The sequence below is a fragment of the Panthera leo genome, chromosome B3, assembly GCF_018350215.1.
Source record: "Panthera leo isolate Ple1 chromosome B3, P.leo_Ple1_pat1.1, whole genome shotgun sequence".
Lineage (NCBI taxonomy): Eukaryota > Metazoa > Chordata > Mammalia > Carnivora > Felidae > Panthera > Panthera leo.
Window position 1 is genome coordinate 144,543,221 of NC_056684.1, and position 14,914 is coordinate 144,558,134.

General features: G+C 49.8%; 1 protein-coding gene across 2 annotated transcripts in view; it reads left to right on the forward strand.

Annotated features, from left to right (window-relative positions):
• The window catches only part of LOC122223175 (cytochrome c oxidase assembly factor 8), a 29,500-nt gene extending 16,489 nt beyond the window's left edge, over window positions 1-13,011 (forward strand). For both annotated transcript variants that reach the window (XM_042944410.1, XM_042944409.1), the window contains exons 2-5: window positions 1,616-1,813; window positions 2,885-2,948; window positions 9,716-9,806; window positions 12,639-13,011. In XM_042944410.1, coding sequence (XP_042800344.1) covers window positions 1,616-1,813; window positions 2,885-2,948; window positions 9,716-9,806; window positions 12,639-12,744 — 459 coding nt within the window. In that variant the 3' untranslated portion in view covers window positions 12,745-13,011. The remainder of the gene's footprint in view (window positions 1-1,615; window positions 1,814-2,884; window positions 2,949-9,715; window positions 9,807-12,638) is intronic.
• Window positions 13,012-14,914: the final 1,903 nt, after the last annotated feature.

A 14,914-nucleotide genomic window follows, 5' to 3' on the forward strand; every position in this document is an offset into this window, starting at 1 on the left:
CCTCAAGACCTGAGCTGAAACCAAGAGTCGGACACTTAACTGACTTGAGCCACCCAGACAATGGATCTGCATCGGTCTTAAAGCAGACAAACGGAAAGCTAGTCTTTCGATTACCCAACTGATCCTTTCATTTTAATGTCACGTTTATTGAAGTCCAGTTGACATACAGTGAAGTTCACTCCTGACAAATGTGTGGACAGCACCACAACTCAAGATATAGAACATTTTCTGTATCTCGGTGTAGAAATTCCTGGGTAGTCAGTGCTTCCTCCCCCCCCCCACGCCTGTTCTATCCTGCAAGCGATGGCCTGTGAATAGAATCCTGCGGCAGGCAGCCTGTTGGTGTGGCTCTTTCAGTCAGCAGGATGTACCTGAGATCCATCTGTGCTGCCTGTTGTCGAGAGTGTCGCGCTCTGTCGTTGACGAGCATCGTTGTGTGTGCCACACTTGGTTTTGCCATTTACCAGTGGGAGGACGACACGTAGGCTGCTTCCAGATTTTGGCAGTTTTAAATAAAACCACTTTTACCAGCCACATACAGGTTTTTGTGTGAGCATATGTATTTATTCATCTTGGATAAATACCTAGGAGTGGGTGCCAGATGGTGCGTTAGGTGTATGTTTAATTGTGTAATGGACTGCCAGCCTTTTTTCCAAAGCGGCTGCACCATTGTGTGTTTCCACCAGCAACATATAAAAGCTCACTTGTTTTACATCTTTGACAACACTTGTTATTGTCAGATGTCTTTGTGGGTTATTTTAGGCGTATAAAAAGGTGTGAGGTGGTATCTCACTGTGGGTTTGATTTGCGTTTCCCAGTGACTTATGATGTTGAGCATGCTTTTATCCATATTTCTTCGGAGAAAGCTTTATTTGGCCACTTTGCCCATTTTTAATCATTTTTTTTAACTTTTATTTATTACTGAGAGACAGAGACAGAGCATGAGCATGGGAGAGGCAGAGAGACGGGGAGACACAGAATCTGAAGCAGGCTGTCAGCACAGAGCCCAACAGAGGGGCTCAAACTCATGAACCGTGAGATCATGACCTGAGCCGAAGTCAGATGCTTAACCGACTAAACCACCCAGACGCCCCCACTTTGCCCATTTTTAAATTGGGTCGTCTGTTTTCTTATTATTGAGTTTTGAGAGATTTTTATATATTCTGGGAACAAGTCCTTTTTCAGATTTGCATATATTTTCTCCCAGTCTGTGGCTTATCTTTTTTGTTTCATGGATTGTGCTTTTGGTGTTGTATCTAAATAATCTTCGCCTGGTCTCAGGTTGTGCAAATTTTGCTGTTTTACACGTTTTATAGTTTCAGATTTTATATTTAGGCTTTTGATCCATTTTGAGTTAGTTTTGTATACAGTACAAAGTGCAGGCTTAAATGCTGGTTTTGCATTAGGAGTTGCATTATTCCAGTGCCATTGTTGAACATGTTCCCTATAGTATTCACGTTAATAATATTTATTGTAGTTCTTTTAATTTGGGTATTCTCTGGCACGTAGTCTTAAAAAGAGAATGCTAATGAGGGGCTTTAATAAATTTATACTATGCATTTTACAGTACTGGAGATTTGCTTAGTTTATATTCACCCTGTGCATTTTGTTAAAGGTCTCAGGATTCTGCCCTCCAAGAAAATCTTGCCATGATTGGATAGGACCCCCAGACAAACATTCAAACCTTCGACCTGTTCATTTTTACGTCCCCGAAAATGAATCACCATTGGAACAAAAGCTACGAAAATTAAGACAAGAAACACAAGAATGGAACCAACAGTTTTGGGCAAACCAGAATTTGACATTTTGTCGGGTAAGCTTTGATCTAAGGTCTGAATGAGAAAGAGGTACCACAAATGGCCACTTGGGGGTGCTAAATCCTTACTATTGGCCTTTCTTCTACTCTATCCTGACTTGGTCCCTCCCTCCCTCCTCTCTCCCTCAGCCTCCCTCCATCTCCCTCCCTTCTCTCTCTCATATGTATGCCTGTATGTAAATTAACGTATGCATATACTTTTTTATTTTTTTTTAAGTTTATTTATTTTGAGAGAGACAGACAGACCGAAAACCAGTGGGGGAGGTGCAGAGACAGGTGGGCACAGAAGATCCGAAGGGGCACAGAAGCCCTATTCAGGGCTTGAACTCACAAACTGTGAGATCACGACCTGAGCCGAAGTCAGACACTCAGCTGACTGTGCCACCCAGGTGCCCCCTGCATATAGTTTTTAATCTATATGTAACTGTACATAAACACTGATCATTCATAAAATCATAGATCTCAAGACTTCCAAGTAGTTTTACCTTAAAAGGAGTAGCAGAGCCAGAACTAGAATGTGTGTGTTTATGTTTATGAAATATGGGTTTTTGTGATGTGATTTCATTCTGAGAATTCGGAATTCTTAACAGCATATTCATAAATAAACTATATGAGAAAGAAGTAAAAATTCTCGAATCCAGAAGAAAAGCTTTATATGTCTATCCATTTGGGTAGGCTGTGTCACATGGACTGTCCTTATTCTGTGGATTCATAAACAGTTCATGAAACATCTTCTTTTGCAATCCCTACTTCAAGCATGGGACTTTTAACCAAATTCAGATGGCTTCACCCAGGTTTGGAGATGGGCCCAAGCAGACTCCCCCAGACACGTTGGGCCGTGTCCCACCCAAGGAAAATTCAGATGGCTTAGCCCAGGTTTGGAGATGGGCCCGTGCAGATTCCCCCAGACCATGTTAGGCTGTGTCCCACCCAAGGAAAATTCAGATGGCTTAGTCCAGGTTTGGAGGTGGGCCCGTGCAGACTCCCCCAGACCACTCTGGGCTGTGTCCCACCCAAGGAAAGATGGAAAGACGAAGAAAGAGCGTTCTGATAGTGGTCTTCTTTTAGGAAAAAGAAGAATTTATTCGCTCAAGACTAAAAGCTAAAGGCCTGGAACTGAGAACTGGATCAGGTTAGTTCATTTGTCCTTTTCCTCTTAACATGGTGTTTGTTTAACTGCATGAGAAGATAAAAAGAAAGGATTTCGGATGAAGGGGAGAAAGCTCTGGGGCAAGTCGTGATCTCCTTTGGGACAGGTGCTCTGAGGGGGTCCTCATACTCGTACATGGGACACATGTGTGCCTCCCTCCTGGTCTCTTTCCTCTCTTTGGGTGAGGTCATCCCTCTAACACTTTTAGGTCTTTCCGAGATCAATGACTTCCCTCTGACCTTTGGACTTCTGTCCCATAGTCCCCTGGCTTCTGCACCCTTTCTCCTGTACTAGCTGGACTTGCCAGATTCCTGACCTCAGGTCACGCCCACCAGCCTCCCAAAGCCCCGCCCCTTCCCATCTGTCTGCAGTCACCTCTTAAACGTTTTTCGGTGCTTTTGCCACTCCCTGTCCCCAGGCCCTTGTTACTTCTGTGCCTATTGTAGTAACTTTCTTATTGGTTCTTTGGCCTCCAATTTTTAAATCAGGGATGGGCAAGCTTTCTGTCAAGGCTAGATAGTAGGTAGACTAGTCCTTCTGGGCCAAATGGGGTCTCTGTCTCAGCTGTTCAGTTCTGCTGTTGAAGTGTGAAAGCAGACCTAGAAAATACGTAGACTGGGCACCTGGATGGCTCAGTGGGTTAGTTGGGCTCCACGTTGTGTGTGGAGCCTGCTTGAGATTCTCTCTCTCCCTCTCTCTCTGCTCTTGGGCCTTGCTCTTTTAAGGAGAGGAAGGAAGAGAGAGAGAGAAAGAAAAAAAAAGAGAAAAGAAAAGAAAAGAAAAAAAAGAAAAACACATAGATTAATGGGCATGAATGTGTTCCAATAAAACTTTATTTACAGAAGCAGGGGCGGCTGGCCCGCAGGCTGTCGTTTGTCAGCTCCTGCCTCAGACTTATCCTTTGCAGTGTAGTCAGACTGTCCTGCCCCAGATGCACAATTGACGTTTGTGGCCGGCTTAGGTTTTTAGACTCGTGTGACTATGGAATGACAGCTGCGCTGTCTGGACTGAAGGCCTCCCCGGCCCCCGCCTGTCCCCTCTTTTACATCTTGTCCCCCATGCTGTGCGGCATGCCAGGGATGCTGGATGCACTCAGGTCCCTCTGCCTGCTGTGCTGCCTTTCCTGTTTTGGATAGAAGGTCTGGTGCCCAAAATGACCTTTAATCATTTTCTCTTGCTGTTGATGTGAGGTCCAAATAACTCGTCATAGTGTTTGTTAGACAGATGTCTGCTGTCAAAACATTCTGATGGAAAATCTGGAACCGTTGACCCCAAAAGCCACGTCTGTCCTTGGGCTAAAGCGCTGCCCCTCCCTTAGCCCCCGCTTGACTCCATTTGGGAGAAAGAGCTGGGAGGGTGGATGCCGGATGATGGGCTCTGCTGTTTTCCGACAGCTGCAGGGTCCCGTCAAGGTGCCATCGTGGAGGGCCGGAGCCAGCAGGAAAGGGTGCAGAGTCCTAACAATAAGCATAGCATAATTGAGCACAATTTCAGATGCTGACTGTATGCGCCAAGTCCTTTGCCTGTATCTGTTTTGTTTCCCACAATGACCCAGAGAAACGGGTCCCGCTGCTTTTACCACCTTAGAGATGAGGAACCTGAGGGCAAGGTATTGAGCCAAAATTACACAGTAAGTGGAGGGCCTGGGTTCTGGCTTAGTGACTAGGGTTCCTGGGCCCATCTGATGTCACCGTGCCACAGTGGCTCTCAGCTCACCCTGTGCTGTCCCGGCCCTGCTGACGAGTGAGCGGGCCCTGGGCTGTGGTCACAGATGCTGCAGCCCTAAGGGAGGGGCACCAGCCTCGTGAGTCTCACCAGGATCAGGCAGGGTCAGGGAGGCTGTGGACATGCTTTGGAGATAACCACTCTCTTAACACGGGAAAGGTTGTTTTGAGTCCTGTTATTAATATCAGAGTTTCTCTTGCTGGTGTTTCTAAGAACTGAAAGGTTGGCCTTAAATCAGACTTTTAAATGAATTTGGTAATAAAACAGGAAGGAATGTTTTGAGGACAGGACACATGAAGGGAGGTTCCCACTGTGTCAGCTAGTTAAACAGTTTCCAGGCTGCAGTGATGGAAACGGGGTGGGGGGGGGCGGTAACAGTCATGTCACCTCAGTGAGCCAGAATGCGTGCTGAACACGTGATTATAGGGGTCCCGCAGGACCGAGGGAGGAGGAGTTTGTTTAATAAATGTTAATGGAGATGGGGCACCTGGGTGGCTCAGTCGGTTAAGCGTCCGACTTCGGCTCAGGTCATGATTTCGCAGTCTGTGAGTTTGAGCCCCACATCAGGCTCTGTGCTGACAGCTCAGAGCCTGGAGCCAGCTTCTGATTCTGTGTCTCCCTCTCTCTCTGCCCCTCCTCTGCTCAAGCTCTGTCTCTCTCTATCTATCAAAAATAAATAAAATGTAAAAAATAAAATAAAATAAAAACGTTAATGAAGAAACTATTTTTGACTCGAGAGTAAATTTAGATTCATGACCCCTATAATACAAATATATTCCAAATGGATCAAAAAGCTAATTATTAAAAATCAATTAATTTAGGGGCGCCTGGGTGGCGCAGTCGGTTAAGCGTCCGACTTCAGCCAGGTCACAATCTCGCGGTCTGTGAGTTCGAGCCCCGCGTCAGGCTCTGGGCTGATGGCTCGGAGCCTGGAGCCTGTTTCCGATTCTGTGTCTCCCTCTCTCTCTGCCCCTCCCCCGTTCATGCTCTGTCTCTCTCTGTCCCAAAAATAAATAAAAAACGTTGAAAAAAAAAATTAAAAAAAAATCAATTAATTTAAAAAAACACCTGGGTGACTCAGTTGGTTAAAGTGTCTGACTCTTGATTTCGGCTCAGGTCATGATCTCATGGTTTGTGGTTTGAGTCCCACATACTGGGACCTCATAGTGGCCCTGTGCTGACAGGTTGGGAGTCTGTCTCTCTCCCTGTCTCTCTGCCTCTCCCCCTGCTCTCAAGATAAATAAATAAACATTTTTTAAAAATCAATTATTTGTGGATTAAGAGTTAAATACGTAGCTGCCAGTTGTAGAAGGTCTGATAGAACACAACTGAGTCTCCGTTGTCTAGAGGAATCGTTGTTCTTTAAGCTCGACAGTAAAGGTAGAAGGACAGGAGAACATGAAAACTGCCTTCTATATAAGTGAGGACTTCTTTCTTTGTTAAGATTTTATTTTTAGGCAGTCTGTACCCTCAGTCAACGTGGGGCTCGAACTCACAACCCCAAGATCAAGAGTTGTGTGCTCAATTGCAGGCGGTGTCTGGTAAAGCAGAGGGCTGGAACAAAGGGTCAGCATCCAGGAAACAGGTTAAGCATAAACAGCAGATGATAGAACAGAGGCGACAGGGGCAGTCTTTGTGAAGAGCGTTAACAGGGTTGTAGAAACAACACAATACCTGTAGGTGAGTAATGTGACTGCAGATTACGATGTGTATCAGAACAGCAACTGGGCATCATTTTGTGCTTGCTGAATTCAGGGGGTGCCTTCAGTGGTTACACTCCGTGCTGGTGGAGTTAGAGTTAATAGTCCAATACAGTGCTCGTAGGTGGTCCACGGCAGGGGAAATTTCCAGCCGTCTTTCCAGAGGATGCCCCTGTAGGCAGCACCCCTGCCAAGAAGCAGGGAAGTTTTGACCACAGGATATCTAAGAATGCATTCTAGAGGAAAACAGAAAAGGTAGCTGTAGGTTCCTTGCAGCATTATCTTTTAAAAAAGGGGGGAGTATATAATTCTAGTAATCGCGCACCGGGTAAGGCTAAGGTGGCCCACTCAGTGGATGTTCACTGGAATATTCTGCAGCAGTGTAGAAAAATTATTGAATTTCCAGTGCAAAAGCGGAATACCCTGATTTCAGCTCTGCTTGTCCCCAAATTGAGTCTCATTTGTAGGGCAGCAGTATGGTGGGAAGATTCCTGCCTCTAATTTCTTTTGTTGCTAAAGTGTTCACGCAGTGGGAAGAAGGCACGCCATGGAGATAGATTTACTTGCAGTCATAAACCCCCACGTGGTTTTTAGCAAATGTGTAATGAACTAGGTTACCCTACCTACCTTTCTTTGCTTAGTTTCATCCGGGCGCAGTAGCCCGCTGCAGTGTCGATAGACGTGGAAGCCGAGTTACTCAGCAGACATTTATGTGGCTTCTGCTTTATGCTGAGCTCTGGCTGTGGGGGGTTTGCACAAGACACCAAACCAGACCAGCAGCTGAAGCTGGCACCTGCCTGTCCTTAGAGCCCGGGGCTCCTGCTGTCCCGCCAGCGGTGGTGACAAGGGTGCGCTCCGTGCCAGGCCCCGTGTCACCCGTCACACCGGCTGCCACCCATTCTGTCTCAGAGCAGCCTCACGAAGCGTGCTGTTCTGATCCACGTTCTAGATGAGAGAACCCACAGTCCTGGGCCAGCAGCCAGCGAGGGACAGAGCTCCGCGGGGCCGCTAACCGCTGCCGCTGGGGCGCCTCGTCGGGTCCTCACGTGGGGGTGCAGACAGATGTGCTGGGATGCTGACTCGAGCGTGCACACGTGCTGTCCCTCCAAGACCCATCGTTCAGAGGACACTAATGCTCTTGGGCCGGCCTGGGTGCTCCTCCTGCCTGAAGCCGGGGGCTCCTCCCTGGTCCCCTCACCACGCTCGAGCCCTGCCCACCCTCCTCCTGGCTCACTCTGTTCGGCCACATCTGTGCCTCTCCAGACCCTTTGTTTCCCTCTGTGCCGGTCCCCGGCTTCTGACCCATTCTCTCCCTTCTCTGCCTTGTGGGCTCCTACTCATTTAAGACCCAGCCTACACGTCGCCTTCTCTGGGAGCCTTCGGCTACCCTCCCCTCCTCGGGCGGCTGGCTGTTCTCTTTCTTGTCCCACTTAGCATCTGGCCACGTGTTGATGCGAGGTAGCTGTCGAACTCCTTCTGTGTGCCACGCTAGGCACTGGGACCTCATACTGGATGAGACAGCTGTGGCCTTGCCCTCAGGGAGCGGACGTTCCAGTGTGGGCTGGGAGTGGGGCCAACAGACAGGTAGCCCTGTGAATACTAGGTCTCGGGGTCTGTCGTCGGCCCCTGGAAGAAAACAACCGGGAATTGAGGGGGAGCGGGCATCTTAACAGGGCCTCACAGAGGCCTGTCTGAGGAGAGGACAGCTAGGAGAGATTTGAGAGAGAATCTTCTAGATGAGGGAAGAGACCCCAGATGGAGGATTTGAGGAGCTTCAGGAGGCTGGGTCAGAGGAGTGAGAACGAACATGTGGAAAATACTGCTGTTGACTCAGGCAGGTCCTTGGTTATGTTGTGGAAGGGACGTGTCCTTGTCCTCTGTGCGCCGACAGACACACGCTTGGACCATGCCATCTGAGTGCTTGCTTCCGTGTCGTATGTGTCAAAGGTCAGCACCTTCCCTCCTGTTTCTGTGGAAACATGCCCTTGGGTTACCCTCCCAGCCCGTCTCCCCCAAACCCCGCTGGGGTTGCAGCATCGACCTCGGCTGTGCGGCCGGGAAACGTGGCCTCTGCCCGGAGGCGGCGTCTTCCAGGGGCAAGCGTGCTGAACCCGAGGTAGGAGCCCGAACGAGGGCCTCTCTACGCGTGCGAGAGCCCTGGGGGCAGAGGTCCGAGCGCCTGTTTGGGCTTCAAAGCCAGAGTGCCTTCACCTCCGAGCCATCACTGGGTGTCCTGAGACTGGCCTGTGGGCTGCTGTCTGGCCGCATTTCCCTTGGCAGGCTGGTTGCTGTCCTGTGTGGCCTTTTCAAACCTGGGGGGGATGGGGGAGCCCTGGGGGCCGGCGCCGCGGTCGGCATCTCCCACCACACAGGGAGGACCATGGAGGTGGCCGGGTTAGTCCCCGTGTGTCACCCGGTTGAGCGTGTGCTCCCCGACTCCCAGATGGACTGGTTACGCCGGTACCTCCCCCCGGGCCAGGGTGGGAGGGTGCGCTGTTGAGCCAGGATGCGTTCAAGTTGGAAAGGAGTCCGTTTCCCCTCTACGGGTGGCTCACGTTTCTTGTTAGAAGCGTCAAGGCATTTGAGGGGACGTGACGAAGCGCGTCGCGGGCTGTGTATTGGGAGACGCACACCTGTGCTTGCCTCAGTCGTGAAGAAATTGAGCCGTGGGGTCATGATCCGAGCCGAAGCTGGACACCTACCTGGCTGAGCCACCCGGGCACCCCTTTTCTTTTTCAAGATTGTGTTGGCTGATGGGTTTCTCTGCATTTTCGGATCTGCTCCTCAGTTTCTGCCAAAAAGCCAGCTGGGATTTTGATGGGGATTGTGTTGTATCTGTAGGTCAGCTTGGGCGTGCTGCCATCTCAGCAGTGTGCAGTCCTTAAAACCATGAACGTGGAATGTCTTTCCATTTGTTCAGGTCTTTTATTTCTTCATGTGTTTTCTAGTTTGCAGTGTGTAGGTCTTAACACTTCCTTTCAGATTTACTCCTAAGTCTTTTATTGTTTCTGGTGATATTGTAAATGGAATTCTTTTTTTTTTAATATATGTATATTTTTATTAAGTAAACTCTATGCACAACATGGGGCTTCAACTCACAACCCCTAGATAAAGGGTTGCATGCTCTACTGACTGAGCCAGCCAGGCACCCCGGAAATGATTTTTTCTTGATTTCATTTTTGGATTGTTTATTGCTAGTGTATAGATAGAAAGATACAGTTGATGTTTGCATTTTGATCTTGCTGACCTCCTTTGTTAGATCAATAGTAGTTTGTGGGTCTCTTCTTCTTAAGTCTTAATGTTTAAGTTGAAATTAATTTTCAGGTCAGAAAGCAACATTAGATGCAGAAGAAATGGCTGACTTTTACAAGGAATTTTTAAGTAAAAATTTTCAGAAACACATGTGTTATAACAGGTAAGTGCTTACCTTTTTTCTAAAATTTTGAATATCATATTCATATTGGGTAGGATTATTTTCTTACCTGAATTTAGTGACGTTGATGTTTATGCTAAAGGTAGACGTTGCTGTAAACTTAGTTTTCGTACTTTTAAATAAAATTGACGGCTTACAGTTATTTGCACGGCCACCCCATAACGGTTTGCACCCCTAGTGCTCTGACAGCAGGTTCTTTTTTCGAAGTTTATTTTACATTATTTAATTTATTTGTTTACTTGTTTGTCTGAGAGTGTGAGCAGGAGAGAGGGGCAATGGGGGGAGAGAACCTTAAGCAGGCTCCACCCCCAGCACGGAGCCCGACGCAGGACTTGATCCCACCACCCTGGGATCAAGACCTGAGCGGAAATCAAAAGTTGGACGCTCAACGGACTGAGCCACCCAGATGCCCCTCGACAGTTCTAAACAGCACTTTCCACTAAGGGGAACCTGGACTCCTTAGAGAAGCAGGTCTGCGGTGGGAACAGCACGCGACGAGGCAACACACCTTGTGTCAAAGAGGAGGCCCAGAGACTGGCGGGGTCACGTGAGAACGGCACGGGGGCCTACTTGAGGGGCTCCCTGAGGCCAAGGGTGAGGCCGTTTCAGCCGCACAAAGGAAATGACCGTGGTGGATTAAAAGGACACCGAATCTGCAAAGACCTTTGCCGTCATAGCAAGGCCGAGGAGCTCAGTCCCCTCCGCACACTGCCAGTCAGCCAACTCGTTCTGCAGATTGATCGGTAAAAGAACCCAGAGAATTCACACCTTTCCTGCATCGACTGTTTCAGGGGAACCACATGAAGGAGCATTTTTCTTTGTAGGTCGGCAGCTGATGCAGAAGGAGCGGTGGAGTCGGAGAATTCACATTTTCCCAGGGACATAATAGGTGTGGGCCGCGGTGACCCACAGCTGCGGAGACCAGCGGGCAGGAAGGCGGGCGGGGCTTTGCAGGGCGCGGGATGGGGTGACGGCCCCTCACCCCGTGTCTTCTCTTGCTGCGCACACTGGGCCAGCTGCCTCTGCACGATGCAGGACGAGGTATCGGGCAGCACCTGTGAGGCGTTCTTACCAGAACACGGAGCCGAGTCTAGGCAGACCTCCGTGCTTAGTACCAACCAGATCACAGGAAATATGTAAAGGGTGTATGAGTCGGGGGTGAGAGGGGTTCATAGAAGACCTCGTTTAAAATGATAGCCTGGCGGGGGACTCAGTCAAACATCTGACCCTTGATTTCAGCTCAGTTCATGATACCACCGTTGGTGAGTTCGAGCCCCGCATCCGGCTCCTTGCCGACAGCACGGAGCCTGCTTGGGATCCTCTCTCTCCCTCTCTCTGTGCCCCCTCCCCCCCACCCTCAAAATAAATAGAAATAATAAAATAGAAGGTGACAGTGGCAGTGTCGGTCAGGCAGGGCAGGTGAGATCTAAAGCACGGTGGTGGTGGGTGAGGCTGGGCGGGCTCGAGAGACCGACCCTCAGACAGAGGAGTCTGGCGGCACGAGCACGTTGGCACTCCTGCGGTCCCGTGTTACTCTGAACCAGCTAGGTTATAACGTCAGGCCAGCGTGAGTTGTGATGTGGGCCCGAGCATGTGTGCTGGAGAGGAGAGGAGGACCAGAGAAGAGAGGACCAGCCCCACCCCAGGTCAGGTGGCAGGGGAGCGTCAGTGCCCCCTTCCGTGCCCACGCCACCCTGCCCCTGCCTTCCCCATGGAAACAGGGAGAGTTCAGTTTCCCTGCGCTTTGTCAGAGCGTCGGTGGAGTGGAATCTGGCTTTTCCTTAGTAACCTAAGAACTGCAGTCTCGATGGGGTACCGGTTTTCTCTTTCTGGAAGCCTTGTTTGTTTAGGGCACTGCTTCCCATTTATAACATCACTTAAGTGGATAGAAACGTAAGATCGTTCTCACGAGGAGGGAGATTGTCCCTTCAGCCAACACAGAGGCTCCAGAAAACGAGCATCCTTACCTCTTGCTGTCGCTTTTGAGCCCATGGTCATTTTGCTTCCCTTTGTCCTGGACTCAGTAAGTCATTTGAGTCCAGTCTGGAATAGAAGTTCCGTGGTCACTCACGAGTTCATTTGGCTGAAAAGCATTGGTACTTATGGACATTTCAGCTTCCAAAGGCTTAGCATTGAGAGTCTGGAATGTGTGCCTTCTGTTGTGGAAACTTCCCAAGCTTTGCCCATTCAGCAGTGGGGTGAATTTGCAAGTTTTGTACAGTAACTCACAGGCAAGTGAGCCCATGGCTGTTGGTGAACTCCACCCCAATATTTAGAGGAAGCCCTGGAATTCTCTATTTAGAGACACAGAAGCTCAGATTGTTTAGAAAAAGAGGATGTGGAGCTTTATGACGTTGGCACTTGTGACAGGTTAACTTCTCCCGATGGAGTACTTTGCGCTTCTCCCGCAAATAAGGCCCCAAACCAGGACGGTCCCCACGGAGTCCTGCCACACTCAACGATTGTGGCTCCCCAGGAATGCCACGGACATCTTGAGGCCCCAGTCTCCTTTTCTGGAGTCTCTTAGCAAAAACCAGAGGAGGATTGCAGCAGAATGGGCAAAGGTGGGGGTTCACGTGCTGAGCCTTATTCTCTTGTGATAGCCTGGGGGGCCCTGATGAAAATCCAGGAGGAAGGAGGGAAGGCTTTTAGGGACAGGTTAGCTTTAATGAGGGCAGAAAAAGGAAGAGGCAGTGAGGAAAGGTGGGGATAGTCGGGAGGACTTGCCTTTTGGCCGGGAACTCCCCTCAGAAGCTGGGGTGCTGGTCCTCAGTTACTGGGGGCATCACATGTGCTCGTCTGGTTTCTCCACAGAGACTGGTACAAGCGTAATTTTGCCATCACCTTCTTCATGGGAAAAGTGGCCCTGGAGAGGGTTTGGAACAAGCTGAGACCAAAGCAAAGGAAGACCAGCACTTAGGAACCCACCCTGACCCACCCAGTGGTGTCCCGGGTTTCCACCAGAAGCAGCTGCTTGAGCAGTTCATTTTACAAGGGCTCTGAAAACCTGTACGTGAACGGACGCCCGCACCTCCCCTGTGGGGCCCGTTGGCTTGTGTCAGGACAGGGTGGACTGGGAGAACGGGGGTCCTGGTGAGCCGTAGGCCGTGTGACTCTCCCGACTGTGGATTCCAAGCCGGCCCTGGGTCACGGACATGATATTAAATAAAACCAATGTTTTCGTGTACTGTTTTCTGTGTTTTGAATTCTACCAATTTGAAGTAGAATAGTATAAAAATATTCGTGTACTTGATCTGCAAATTTGACTCCACTGACGGGAGTGATTTGGAAGCTGGCTGCCGAGTGAACCGAACCCCACCCTCACGTGACCAGCGGCCAGGGGTTGCTGGACAGCCCCGGTCAGTGCTGACGGAATGCAGCTGTCCTGGGACACTTGCACCTGCGGACGTGAAAGCAGGCGCCGCTTCTGTGTCAGAGAGACGGCAGGTGACAGCAGAGGCACCTTCGGAGAACTTTCCTCCGTTTACCCCAGTGAGGCGGAGCCTCGGTTTCCTAAGTTTTCCTGAACACCTTGCTGCTGGACCACATCCCTTGTTTTCCAAATTCTTTTTAAATCAGCATTATTTAAAACAGGATTGCATGGGGGCACCTGGCTGGCTCAGTCTGTAGAGCATATGACTCTTTTTTTTTTAATTTAGATCCAAGTCAGCATCTAGTGCAACCGTGATTTTAGGAGTAGATGCCTTAGTGCCCCTCCCCCAGTTAGCCCATCCCCCCTCCCACAACCCCTCCAGCAACCCTCAGTTTGTTCTCCGTCTTTATGAGTCTCTTCTGTTTTGTCCCCCTCCCTGTTTTTATCTTATTTTTGTTTCCCTTCCCTTATGTTCACCTGTTTTGTCTCTTAAAGTCCTCATATGAGTGAAGTCCTATGATTTTTGTCTTTCTCTGACTCACTTTACTTAGCATAATACCCTCCAGTTCCATCCACGTAGTTGCAGATGGCCAGATTTCGTTCTTTTTGATTGTCGAGTAATACTCCATTGTATATATTTACCACTTCTTTATCCATTCATCCGTCGATGGACATTTGGGCTCTTTCCATGCTTTGCCTGTTGTCAATAGTGCTGCTATAAACATGGGGGTGCATGTGTCCCTTCAAAGCAGCACACCTGCATCCCGTGGATAAATGCCTAGGAGTGCAATTGCTGGGTCGTAGGGTAGTTCTATTTTTAGTCTGTTGAGGAACCTCCACACTGTTTTCCACAGTGGCTGCACCAGCTTGCATTCCCGCCAGCGGTGCAAAAGAGATCCTCTTTCTCCGCATCCTCGCCAACATCTGTTGCTGCCTGAGTTGTTCACGTTAGCCATTCTGACAGGTGTGAGGTGGTATCTCATTGTGGTTTTGATGTGTATTTCCCTGATGATAAGTGATGTTGAGCAATTTTTCATGTGTCCGTTGGCCAGCTGGATGTCTTCTTTGAGCATGTGACTCTTGATCTTGGGGTTGTGAGTTCGAGCCCCACGTTGGGGGTAGAGTTTACCAGAAAATAAGATTACATATTATAAAGTGCCGAGGCTCTCTCTGTCTTCTCTCCTGGAGCCCTGTGACGTGGGGGAGTCACAGCCAGCAGGAGGGACACCTGCCGCGGCAACAGGGAGGTGGCCTTCAGAGCCAGGCCGCGTTAGGGAGTGTGTCCGCTGAGGGCAGATGGGGTGTCTGGACTTCACCGAAGCCGCTTGGCAGACAGTCTGTCACAGGGTGAGGCATGATAATACAGTCAGAAGCCTAGGTCTCTGTGGCTTCTAAGCTGCTGCCGGCAAAGACAGTTTGCACCGAGAAAACGCGGGAGGCAGAGGAAACATGGCACCCCCCCACCCGTGGAGGCCTTAAGGGCCCCGTGGAGGAGTGGGGGTCACGTGAGAGCCTCGCGGGCCTCGTGTCTGCCCAGGAGAGCGCTGCCCAGGTGTTCATGCTCCGTGCCCTGTTCGCCAGCTTCCTGTTAACAGGTCCCCGTGGGGTGGAGGGCACGCACCGAGCAGCGTGGACCTCGGGTGTCACAGAAGTAACATCACGTCGTTTCTTCACACCACACCTCTGCTCCGCTGGGATTCTCAGCCCGTGGCCGGCG